This window comes from Accipiter gentilis, chromosome 6, assembly GCF_929443795.1.
Source record: "Accipiter gentilis chromosome 6, bAccGen1.1, whole genome shotgun sequence".
Classification (NCBI taxonomy): domain Eukaryota; kingdom Metazoa; phylum Chordata; class Aves; order Accipitriformes; family Accipitridae; genus Astur; species Astur gentilis.
The window spans coordinates 3,071,584-3,084,804 of NC_064885.1; the positions used below are offsets into that span (position 1 = coordinate 3,071,584).

Here is a 13,221-nt window from a genome sequence, read left to right on the forward strand (position 1 = left end):
AGAGGGGGCCTTTGTACAGCCCTTGAGATGACTCCCAGTGCCAGAAGCAACCTGGCACAGGAGCACAGCTGAATCACAGCTGCAGCAATTACACTAATTGTCCAAGGGACAAAACAATTGCACTTGTCTGTCTGGTCAGGGCATGATGGGAGCCCAACACATTTTTCTTTGTGAAAGCTTTTTCCCTTGAAGTACATTTCCAAAACAAAGTCTCTTTAACTCCAAGCCTTTCCAGACTTCTTCCTGGCAAGTGCAATTTATTCTTTCTAGAAAGGAGAGCTTTAAAAGAGATGTTACCCAGGAGAGTGAGATCTCACTGCGGTTGTATTTCACCTCCACCTGTGAAGGAGGTAACCCTGTATTTCCATTACACTGATGGAAATTGAGGTCTTAACTCCAACCAGCTCCCTGAAAAACACCTAGGGTGCAGCCCAGGGTCCTTTTTCCTGGTTGCACCTCTGGTCCCCATCAAATGGGACTGCCTCTGTTACAAAGATAATCCCCAGCCCCATGCGAGCCAGGCTCTCTGGCCCCTGCCTCACGGCTGGTGCTTCCCCACAGCACGGCTCAGCAGATGCAGTGGGAGAGTTGGAGAAAGGCCTGTCTTGAACTTGCTGGTGCACAAGCCATAGAGGAAAATTGTGATTGCTCACGCCAGGAGCTGCACCCACACTCGCAGATAGCCAACGCGGTGAGCATAGCCACATGTGTGACTCAGAAAAAGCTGCACTTTGCACCACCTTCAGAGGCCAAAATAATCCAGACTGATGTACAGTTACACATGCTGGACTCACCGCAGGTGCAAACCCAGCACCAACCAATAGCCCCAGAGACTCCACCAAGCTCCCACAAATGCAAACAAAGCAAAACAAGGGACATTTCCATCCCATTGCCCACAGGAGCCATTGACAGCACTGAACATCCTGACCACTACCAGCAAGGGGAAAATCCAGGGTTTTCTGCTTATTTCTTTAGGAGCACAAATCAATGGCAAAACTGATGGGGAGAGATGACTGCCCCAGAGGGCCTCAGTGTTGTGGGGCTGGAAGGCCCCAGCAGTCTCCATGGTTGGCGGAACTCAGAACCGGTGTCTGGGCACCCTGGTCACCTTGGTGACCCCAGCACATTTTGGTCCAAACACAGCTCCTTGGCAGTTTTCCCTTCCTACCTGGTGTGAGTGAGGCCCTGGGGAAGGGAGAGGGTGTCCGTGTTCCATGGAGGGCTTTAAGGAGGAAGCAGACAGAGCCAGGGCAAAGGATGGCAGCAGGGACAGCACAGCTGGCCAGGTGAGCATGGGCGGGGAGATCATCATGTAGCAAAAGCAAAGCAGCAGGCAGCTTCAATTTCACCTCTGAAATGTGGTTTGGGATCAAATTTGCAGAAAAGTAATCTTCCAAGGGAGCAGAGCATGTCAGAGAGAAAAGGACTTCTCTTCCTACACACTTCAGCATATTTTAAAAGCCAACATAAGCTTGTGTTTAAGTCAGTTATGTAAGTGTTGCTTTCCAAAGATGAGTGGAGGAGTTACCTACACAACTGTTGATGCAGGGAAAACAGCCATTGCCCTTTGCAAGAGAAAATATCCCCCTCCCCAGACCAGGGAGGTGCAAGTTCAGTGGCTGAGGACTTTGTTTTGTTTTCAATCTGGCTTTGCAGCAGGTCAGCCACAGTACCTTTGCCATCAATAAACACTGCGGATGGAGCAGCGTGGCATTACAATGAGCCCATTGTAACCACATATTTCCACTTAACAAGTGACTGCCGGCCCGTATTTGATTAATGCCATTAGGAACGAGTGGCTGTTTACCTTGTAATTTATTAGAGGGAAGATTTCCAAAAGGGACTTCAAGTAGGCACCTAATTCTTATGGACTTTTAATTATAATTGAATACCTAGCTTCATTAAGCACCTCTGAAAACCCAATCTGAAATGATTTGGCAGGAAAAGAAATGCTTCTGAGCCTTAGGACAGGGTTAAACCATGACAGCATTTTTTTTTAAAGAGAGGATGCAAGATTTGCATGAACTGAAGACTAACCTATGGCTTCGGCAATTTGTAGACCACAGAGAAGGATCTGGCTGGCACAGTGAAGGAGGCAGCCTTTGTAACGGGCAGTGAGATTGCTCCACCACGCAAGACCCCGCTCATCTGCTGCGCAGACGGCCTTGATCAGGACACCTTTAAAATTGTGAGATACTGAATAGAATTTAGCAGTAGAAAGTCAGTGGCATCTCAGGTTCTCAAGAGAGAGGGAGCAAATAAAACACAGGAGTTTGGCTGAGGGAGAAAAAAAGCAGGACAAGACACTTCATTCTGTAGCTTTCTTCCATGTCTGAAAGTTTTTACCTCATTGTTTTCCAGTCATCTGGACATCGTACTTTTAGTTTAAAAAAAAAAAAACCAACCAAACAAACAAAAAACCACAAACCACAAAAAAAACCCAAAATAACAATGAAAAAATAATCACATTTCATCTACACTGTTCCATTTTTCAAAACATATACTGCTACATTATCATTTCACATAACACCTTGTGCTCTGTGGCTATGGTGGTTTGGTTCTTCTGCATCACTTACACCACGGCCACAAAGCTCCATCTCACACCAGGACAGAACCTTCCCATTCCTGGGGCATCATAGCATAACCACACAAAGCCCCAGTCACAGCCCAGTGCACATAACAGAAGAAACCCAAACAAACGGACAAAAGGGAGGGCATCCAGACACAGCATTTGCTCCTGCGTCACGTGCAAATGTTTGCAACACATCCCAGGTTTGGCCACAGGAAGAAGCAGCGTGAGAAAAGCAGTAAAGCAGTTCCCTTTCCCCCTCCCCGCAGAACAGCAGCTGTTTTGTAGCCTGAAATTTATACCTTTTGCCCTACACTGTTAAAAAGGAATTCCCGGTCTTGGGTATCCCTCAATTCCCTATTCGTGTCACCTTTGACATGCTTCGCCCAGGGTGTTGCCAACCTTGGAATGTGCAGGAGCGACTCCTGGAGAGTAACGTCCTACTGAAGACTCATGTCAGCCCCCCCATGTCCACACAGGAGACACTTATCAAAACATAACGCTCCTTCAGGGCTTCCCAGACAGCTATTTAATCAGTTTATTTAGTGAAAAGGAATGCCTGAGACCTGGATTTAAAGTGCTGAATACCTATGCCAACACATTTTCTTTACAGTGCAAGGAGCTTTTGAGACCCTTTAAGAAGTCACTTAGGAAACTGCATTTGCCCCAGCACCTCCCCACTGAGAAAAAAATTAAGTATACGAAGAAAAGTTTGACCATAATTGGGGACCGCATCGATCTCTTTCTCCAGCGGTACTGCAAAGCCTCGGAAGTCAAGCACTGGAAGAAGTAAGGGTCTCCTCTTCCCTGCACCAGTGGTACTGTACCAGTGATGCTCCCAGCAGGCATTTAGACATGTACTTTGGCCCTACATTTCCAGGCACTGGAGATCAAGTTGGGTATCTATGGGAGACTTGTATGGCTTGTTATAACTGCCAAATGCTCACAGATCTTGCAGGTAGTTTTAGCAGAGGCCATGTGGTACCTAAGCCTACCCAGCACAAGGCCAATTCCAATGTTCTGCCCATCAGCAACAACCCTTTGCAAGTAAACAGGCTCCTATGTAGCCACCTGAGTTGATGGATAACTCTTCTTTCCATGCTTAGGGAAGAGCAGTTCTTTAAAAGTTTGTAAGATTGGGGGGGTGAGGGAGGGGGGTGGGGAGAAAAAAGAAAAAAAAGCTGTGCAAAAGATAATGTCAGTGGTTACACTTGCCAAGTCAGAACTAGGGAGCAGAATGCGGAAGAGGACGAAATTTGTACTCGCATGCACAATCTACGTGTCTGTCTTTTTCCAAGGATGTTCTGGCAGTTTGTCTCCCTCTTCTCAGACATGGATGCAAAGCAACTGCAGAAGCTGTATAAGTACATCAAGAACAATCAAATGGATAAGTTTCTGGTAAGCAAATAGGAAAGTCAATACCCCGTAAGGTGTTCCTGCTGTACTAACTTTAAGGGGATAACTATACCATGCAGGTTATGTGGTTTGATCCATATCAAAGGAGAAGCCTGCTACTGAAAAGTCTGTTTATCAAAAGGCTGTGAATCCTCCAAATTCAAATTCATGGCCTGTTCCTACCATAACATGGGCACTGAGCTATTGCAGCCACCAGTAGCTTTCCCTGGCTAGCTCTGGGTAACTGAACTAATGTCCCCAGCACTGTGATTTACAATTTTGGGGGCTCTTTGTTGATCCCGTGTTTCCAGTCATGCTTTACAGACCAAATCTGATCCATAGTTTTATCTGATGATATAGGAGTTAAAGTTTGAAACAAGCAACTAGTTCAGGTAAAGCCTGCATTTGCCAAAGCCAATTTCTGTGCCTGAGCATCAGCTACACAAGGAAACTGTAATGAACAGTTTCCCCGAGAACACTGACTCCAAAGGGTTAACCCATTTAAGCATGCTCATAGGCAACCATAAACATATCTCCTGAGCAAAGGCCGAGTACACCAAAGTTCAAAGTTCCACAAGAAACACATACTTTAAGTTTATTAAAAAATAATTAAAACCAGATCTACAATTAAAAAAAAAAAAAGGAGTCAACTAAGAAATGGTTTTGAGTAAATTAGAAAATGGCAGCAGATGAGACCTTGTTGGGTTACTGGAACACTGCTTGCTTAGCATTAAAAAGGGAGCTGTGGTCATCTGATAGCTGGCAGTGATAAGGCCATAAATAAGTTTGAGGCCGCAGGTAAACAGCTCTCTTCTCCAGTTAGAGAGAAAGAGGGAAGCCAGCCACACATTTTTTTTTGCTTTTAGTTTACAGGGAAGCAAAACCATTTATTTATTTTTAAGGCTCTAAAAAGATATCCCAACAATAAGGAAATCAAACCTATTGTAAAGAAAAAAAAAAACCACAAAAAAACCCACAAACACAAATCCCTGTTGCTGGCATGAGACGCCCGAGATTAATCGGGAGATATTAAAAAAGCAACTGGCAGCTCCGGGAGGCAGGTGACAACAGGCGTTCTTGCTCCCTTAAACTCGCAAGCGCTGTGGAGGGGGAAAATCGAGCTCCATTTCCAGCATGGCCCTTCTCAGAGGCTTGGCCAAGCCCAGGACATGACCTGGGCTAAGGACAAGCCCTGCTGCTCCCGCAGCTGAGGGTAGCTCCTCATAGCCACCTTGGAACAAGTATTAAAAAGCAAATAACCCCCCAAATGCCTTCACATCCTTTTGCTCCCCTAAATAAGAAACACAACCAAAACACACGATTCCACATCTTCCTTTCCAAGTTGGGGTGGGGTGGGGGGGGAGGAAGGCAAAAACCAAACGGTGGGTGACAAGCATTAGTCACGCTGCGTCGTGCACTATCAGGATGCACCGGCGCATGCCGAGGAGCATACACCAACCTGCAGTCAGCAAGAGCCTGCTGGCTACGGCTGCGCGGTACTGGGGACAAGGCTGCCTCCAAAAAGGCCGACATAAGAAGTGACAAATTCTGCCGTTATGTAACGGTTGACAAATGCCTTTTGTTATGCAAGACAAGTGGGAGAAAAATAAGCATCTTTGCCCTTTGTGGGAAGGGAACAGCAGTCGGCTCCCTGCTAGAGCATAAACAACAGGCTGTAGAACCAGGGGGGACCAGCACACTCGGCACAACAGAAATAGATTACTTGGAAATGCCTCATTATTTAGATGAGTGAGCATAAAAAAACCAGAATCAATATGTAATTAGTAAGCGATTGAGGTTGTCAGCATAGTAATTTGATAATTTTGTGAGTTTTGTTAAAGGAGAGAGGCTAGCAAGCAGGCTTGTTCATCAGTCACCTTAAAATTAGGCATCTACATCCCCGTCCCTTACATTTGGGATTTTAGGGCCTTTATTTTAGAATTAAAAAAAAACAAAACACCAAAACTGCACATCTGAATTTTAACACTGGTCCCAAGTCTGTTTTCAGACTGACTGAAAATACCAGACCAGCCCCACTTGTCTGTTTAGAGCTAGAACAGAGCATCATTTTCCTTTGCAATCTGCTGGATCCCGTACACTGCTGAAAGCTGTAGAAATCAGCCCCATGTCTCAGCCTGAGAGAGTAAAGCAATAAGTTTCCTGGGCTATCTAAGGGTCTGGAATTTTTTTTTTTTTTATAAGTCAAATAGCATGACCACTGGCAACACAAAAATTATTTTTCCCTGGGATAACCTAGAAGGATGTGCAGTGCAGACAGCCGCTCTCCATCCAGCTGCATGGTACCAGCCCACCACCCTTAGGACGTTCAGCGGCGGGGACCCATCGCCATCCCCAGCCATTCTCCCAGCGCACAGAGTGCCATAAGGCGACAGTGACATCCAGTGGCAGCGCACACCCGACCACAGCCCCCCGCCCCCACCAGTGGGGCCGAGCAGCACCCACGTCCCATTACACACACTTGAGCCTTGGTTCAAACGCAGCCACCAAATGGCACCGTCAGCTACTGACCATCTTCCCCAAAGTGCCTGAAAAATGACAGTCCTCTCACTAGTGTGCTGAGAAGGGTTCTTGCTTTAAAACACAGATTTTTAGGTGCTGGGGTAGACTGGGCTGGGTGAGCTGGGCTGCACAAATAGCTGAGCTGGGCTGGGTGTCAGCTCAGGGGAACAGAGACAGCATAGAAAACACAGCTTTGTAGAGGCCAGCAGGACTCACTGCTGGGTAGGATGGAGCCTCAGTTCTCAGCTGCGAGAAAAAACACTTCGCAGGGTAAAGGTTTGTGCAGACAGTACAGTCATTTCTCGGCTCATAGCTGCTGCCACCCAACAGGACCACAGTTAAGCAAGAGTTATTGCCCAAGCATGAGTCAGTGTGTGGTGTTTGCTCGTATAAATATCTTTAGAAGTGGTTTTGGTTTTTTTTTTTTTTTTTTTTTTTTTTAAAAAGCAAATATGCTGTCCTTCAGAAAAGCCAGATTCAGTTCCAGGACTTGAAGAAAAGAAACTGAAGCAACTTTACATCAGTTGGGGACTCTGCAGAGGTACAAGAGACCTGCAGGAACACTCTGGTCAAGGAGACAGTCCCCACCCAGCAGCAAGAATGAGAGATGAGAGGTAATCACATAGCCAGTGTCATATTGGCACCAAGCAGGAAAAGAATTTTCCTGCTCAAGTAGAGCCACCTACGCTTGACATTTTGGCAAAAGGATCAGCAGGTGAAGACGTGATCAGTGGTGGAGCTAGAGAAGTTGGGCAGGTTGAACTGCTGCCTCAGAAGAGACATGGGGGTAGGAAAAACAGCAGCAAGAGAAGCTACTATAGCATAAGGCAGTAGTAAGGAAGAAGATATCCCTTTGTTGGCCCATGTCAGCTGGCGTTAATTAGTGTGTCTTTACATAGCCACCTGGATGCTCAAAACATAGTTGTGGTTTGCCTTTGGGTCCACCCTAGCAAAGCCACACACGCTTGTCTTCTCGAGCAAAAATGCAGACTAACCTGTGGCAAGCGTGTTTGCTAACCAGAGTCACTGGCAGCTTGTTTACTTCAGCCAGAACTCTGGCATATGCAAATCCCACAGGAGGAACAAAAAAGGGACATTAAAAGCAATTACTGATGAGATCGGCTTTGCCACAAACAGGTGCCACAGTCTGCCTGTGGAAGGAGGATTTGTCCCACATAAGCCTATTTTCAAGCTGCTAAAATGCAATCACATGTCCTGTGGGAGTTCTCATGCGCTCATAACCATCTTGCTTTTCATCTCTTTTCTCCCCAGTCTATTTACCTCTAAAAAAGTCCAATCTGGTATGTAACAGCTCTGAGGGAGCACTTAAAATCCAAATTGATAAACTAAAAGTCAAAAAACAAGAGCTAGCTAGACAGCGTGATCTGGGAGGATGAGTAGGAGTCCCACACTAACCCGCCGGCTGTGCGGCTCCAGGCAATCCTCCTCCGCTTGTCTGCTCCCCTGTAAGAATGGGGAAAATACCACCCAACCAATTCTTACGTAGATAAATGCAACAGACACACAAAGTGCATAAAATACTAAAAATTAGTGCCATTGAAGTGTAATGAACATAGCAAGGGTTTGGGATTGCTGGTTGCTTGAGAGCCCGGGTGGCAAGCCATCATGAGGAGCCTGGTGTTCCTATGTGTTTCTAGTGACAGTGTATTTGTGAAATTGAACCATATGCAGAATCCACACAGTAAAGCCCCCCAGAGGACATCTTGGGCACACCAGCACCAGCTCCTGTAGGAAATAGAGCTTTTCACAGGAGTTATGCCTTCCATTTACTTTGTGGGTTTTTTTGTTTTTAAGGTTCCAGGCAACTTCAGAGATCAATGGAAAGACAGAAATCAATTAATACAGTATCATCACCTGAACAAAAAGCAGGGAATAAAGACGGTCTCCATGGTTTCTCAAAACCACGAAATACTGAAATATTTGCAGCATCATAGCAACAAGGTTAGACCCAAGCAAAATGAAAGTTACGCTATTTTAAACATGTGATCTAGTTTATTATTATCCTGGAGTTTCCTAACAGCCGTGCACCAGCATCAAGACTGGATCAAGGATGTGTAAGTATCAGACCCACCTTTACTACCTCATTCTTTTTGTATAAACCCCAATAATGGAAGAAGAGCATTTGTAAGGAAGCAGGCAGCTGCTCCTTTCCTGCTATGGCAGAAACCTTCTGATGAGAGCAGGGTCTGTTCCCCATTCGTTTCTACTCAAACATACACATAACGCAAACCCTCCACATGGTCAGCAGCCGTACTGACCAGGGAGAAGGGAACAAAGGAGGAAGGGAAGAGATGGGTGTACAGAATATATTCTGGTTAAAAAAGAAAAAAGTTTCATAACTTTTACACATACACTTGACATTTTTAACTGTGGTAGGCAAATAATGGCCATGAGCCCATACACACATCAGTGTTCTTGGCAGATGCAGCAGCTGCCATCCATTGATCCAGACCGAGATAGCTGTAGCCCTGTTTGACTGCTGCTGCAGGAAGAGACTCATCTGCGAGCTAATGCTTCAGGATAGGAATAGTGAGAAAATAGTAACAAAACTGGCTGGTTTGGGCTTCAGGGTTGGCTAGATTTGATTTGTCATTGAATCCAGGTTTTAAGGAAACATCAGAAATATTAATAGTTTGGCATGGAAATCTTTTAGTCTGACCAGTAAAAAAACCCCCAAGATCCTTCCTTCCTACATGTTAAAAATCAGATGGTTGGGTAGGGGGCTTATTTATTGTCTTCAGATCTGAATCCAAACAGGAAAAATCCCTCTTAGATCCCTTGGGAAGGGCAGATAACACAGGCTGTTTTTAGAATAAAGACAACAGATTTCCTTTTTAAATGGCATCTTGGATCACCATCCACAGAGCTTGGCAAGACTGAAGTCCCTGGCTGTGCTGCCCGTGGAGGCACTGCTGCCAAGTGTACACAGAAAATTGTTCATGAGAGGTTGCGAAGGAGGATGTCGCACGTTGCCTTCACTGGCAACAGATCCTGCTTCTTGCATCGGGTTTCACTGTGCCTAAGAGCAGACATGCAGTTATACTAGGGGATCCTAACCACTTGTGTAGTGCAGACCTGGTTCAGCAGAGAACATGAGGAATTTTCTTAGAACAACAGAGTATTTCTTGCAGCCAAAGGTTCTGAGGTTTCTCCACAGCACACACTGTATAAACCACATGTAGTATCATATGCAGCTGCATCAGAAAAATACAGTATGCCCTCAAAATGTCACACTTACTTAAGATGAAACTGAGCAAGATTAAAGCCTGCTCAAGACTTGCATTATTCTACAATTTTTCCAGTAGGACTTGAGGTGACTTAGAAGTGACAGGAAAGCTCTCAAAGAAAACCGAGCTCTGCCAGAAATAACCTCAGAGAGTTTCCTGACCAGATGATGTAAGCAAAGAAAGGCAAGAGACAAAATTTCACCTTCAGAGGTCCCTGCTCTAAATGTACAATAAGAAAACCTTCGGAATAAACTACAGGATGCATCAGTGGCACTCATGCAATATTAGAGGGACTGCTTTTTCCTGCTGTTTAATTTTGGAAGCTGGCGGGCAGTGGTGCTACCACAGCAGACTTGCACAACTGCAGGGCTTGAAGCGCTCAATGCACATTTCCTAACTCGGGCCATTTGCTCTTTTCCATTTAAATGGAGCATCAGGGAATTCATGGAAGTGTTGCACAACCTTGGCTTTGGCTCTTAAGCAAAGTAAGGTTTTCATGTGTTTTATAAAGTGTCAATGCATAATGTAGAACCAAAGGAAAAAAAAAAAAAAGAAAGACTCAAAACCCCATTTCCCCCACCAAACCACAACCTGAAGAGATGTAAGCAGATGCCAATGTTGACAGCTAAGATTCAGGGCAGTAAAGCACACATTTTGCACCACAGGAAGCAGAAACTTTGTTCAGTGGGAAACAAAAGATGTCAGGAATAAGCAGAACTGGTGCTGCCCATGGCCCTGCAGCAGTGACACCTCAGGGCAGTCAGCCACGCTGGGACAGGCATCCCCAAGGACAGGAGCCGTCCCCGTCAGAGATGCACTAGACCTTTTGCCAGCCAGAAAGACCTCTGCATGCTTCAGGAAGTCCAAGGGAGCATTTTCCTCAATGCTTAAAAAAAAAAACCCCAAACAAACAAAACCCAAAAAACCACCCCCAAACCACCCAGAAACAAACCACCTTCCCCGCAGCAGCTTGCCTCAGGCCAGTTTTAGGGGAATTGTGGTTACATTTTGTCAGCATAAGGAAGAGCACGATAGTTGCTGATGTCAGGGTTTTGGACTTTGCTCAGACTAACCAGGGGAAGAAAGTCATTACTGGGAGGCAGCTTTTACATAGCTTGATTTGTTAACTCCCCATAAAACAGCAGTACAGCCTCATACATACCACTGTTTTTAACAGCAGGTTACCTTTACCTGGGCAGGAGCAGGCTTTGGGTTGCTGTTGTTAATTCCTCCTTCACACCAACTGAAGCAAATAGACTTATTTACCAAGTCTCCTATTGTTGCTTTGTGCTTGGTAGTTTGGCTTCGGCACTCCCCAAATGTCAATGTTTCCCTGGGGAAAAGGGAAAGAATTGAGAAAGTTGCAGGAACACACACAGACACCCGGGGACTTGCATCTTTTACCCATTTAATTTGCATGGATACAATATATTGGGCTACACAACTGCAAAGGGCACTGCCACAGCCCTGAGGATTTCAGGCTCACCACCTCTGGATTCATCCTTGTTTTACACAAAAGGTGAACCTGGCACAGAAACCTTACCTGGGTTCCTCAGGGTGCAGCACCTTTCAGTTGCACTCGGCCTCCTAACAACTGGAGAAGTGTTTGAAGGCATTTTTCCTTTGAAAATTGAAATTGCAGACCTGTGAAATAAGGAGAGCCCTCTGCCCGAGCCCAGCACACGACTGGATGGTTATAGATCATTTACAGGCAAATTGAAGACGAACTCAAATGACTCAAAAACCTGACCTTTAAAAATAAAAGCTCCTAGAAATGCTAATTTCCAACCCTTCCTGTGCACAGGCAGCCACATGAGATGCTTTTGTGCTGTGACCTCTTACTTGCACGAGATACTTCGTGTTCCCTGGGCTACTTTAGACTTGGCTACTTTTTTTAGAAAAAACAGATGAACAAGCAGGGAAGGATCCACATCTGACAGCTAACGAGGGCTCCCACCCTCCCATGGTTCACACTTCACAGGTACCCAACAGGCTGCGTCAATCACCACTGTGGCTTACAACCACCATCTGTAATGGTTTGCCCGTAAAGGCCGGTATTAGCATCTTCACTTCGTACCCACAAGAGCACCCAAGTATTAAGGATTACAGCAAGGGCCCAGATAAACATGGAGCAACTGGCACCTGCAGTGTGTCAAAGGTAAAAGTCTCCAGAAGTGCCATTAAAAACCACAAACAACTTCATCGTGCCATTTGCTTTCTGCTGGAAATGATCCCAGACTGCCCCATCCCAGTGAAACGTGGAGGCTTGGGAGAAAAAAGGGCTTCCCTGGATCTGGACACCACTACAAGACACAAGAACCACCACCCCACCCAAATTCTCACTACAGACCTGCTCCATAGACCAGGAGAAACAAGACCGTACCCATCTACTCTTAAACATAGGGAAGAGAAACTCACCTGCTCCTTCTCCAGAGGTCTCGCTAGGCAGCTGGGATACAGCCCCGTTCCAGGAGCTTTTACATAGCTGGAGATCGGAGGGAGCCGCGTGGCTCTTCGTCAGCAGTGAGCTTTTAGGGAAGTTTCCAGATAAACTTGCATAAACGGTCAATTGAATTATTAACAAGTTGAGAAGGGGAAAAGCCAGAACCAAAATTAATTATGGCACCTCTCCCCATGCAAGCGCTCTCTTATTAGAGAGTGCACACCAGGAAATTGGGTCTGGCCCATGGAAACAGCCAGAAGTAGCTCCTCTTTGCAACTCAAAGACACTTCAGTTTAAAACTGGTGGTGGGTTCACAACGCTGCGGAGCACAATCTCCTCCCTTGGAAAGGGAAGGACATTCCTCCTCTGGGTGTACGCAGGGACTGGTTTGGTTTTTGGTTTAAAATCTTATTATAGTCAACTACTATCAGCTAAAGGTGTTCTTGCACACAGACACTACCACGCTGACACAGTATAGTCCGAATTACTGAACTATAAATACCACTTCATCTATTTTGGGAGTGCATTGCCTAAAAATTCTCACTTAAGTAAACAAAATAGAAAAATTAAAGCCACCAAAACCTGTAGCCTGGTTTCAGTAAGTGCTTCAGCTTCTTAATTCAACTGCTGGAGTATCAGAAGATCCCAGGTGAAAAGGCAACCATGTTTACAACTCCATATACAGTAAAGGGTATCAAACACAAAATGAAAGGGCCAGCTACAATGAAAGCACCCCCAAAGCTATATGATCAGACATCTATGGAAACCAAATCATCTTGCTCAAGCAAAATTAGTCTGCTTTTTACAGTTTCTTCCAGTAACAATGGCAGTAATGGTATCAGAAGTGATCCAACCAATATTTATTCTGAAGTTTACTGGATAAACCAGACACACTTGCAGACTGACTGCATGACCTGCTCTCCCTATGGTTAATTAATTAAACCAACAGCAATACAGACTGTCCTCACATCCCGGGGTGGGGGGACACACGGTGCAGTGAGTAGCAAAGAGATAGAAGTTGGCAGCGCAGAGGGCTCGCTCGCTCC

General features: G+C 45.6%; 1 protein-coding gene across 1 annotated transcript; it reads left to right on the top strand.

Moving 5' to 3' along the window:
- Nucleotides 1-1,214: 1,214 nt before the first annotated feature.
- On the top strand, nt 1,215-8,345 carry CHCT1 (CHD1 helical C-terminal domain containing 1). Its single transcript, XM_049802426.1, has 6 exons — nt 1,215-1,286; nt 2,060-2,188; nt 3,183-3,358; nt 3,868-3,967; nt 6,932-7,098; nt 8,300-8,345. Exons 1-6 carry the CDS (start codon nt 1,215-1,217, stop codon nt 8,343-8,345), a joined length of 690 nt encoding a protein of 229 aa, XP_049658383.1.
- The last annotated feature ends 4,876 nt before the right edge of the window (nt 8,346-13,221 follow it).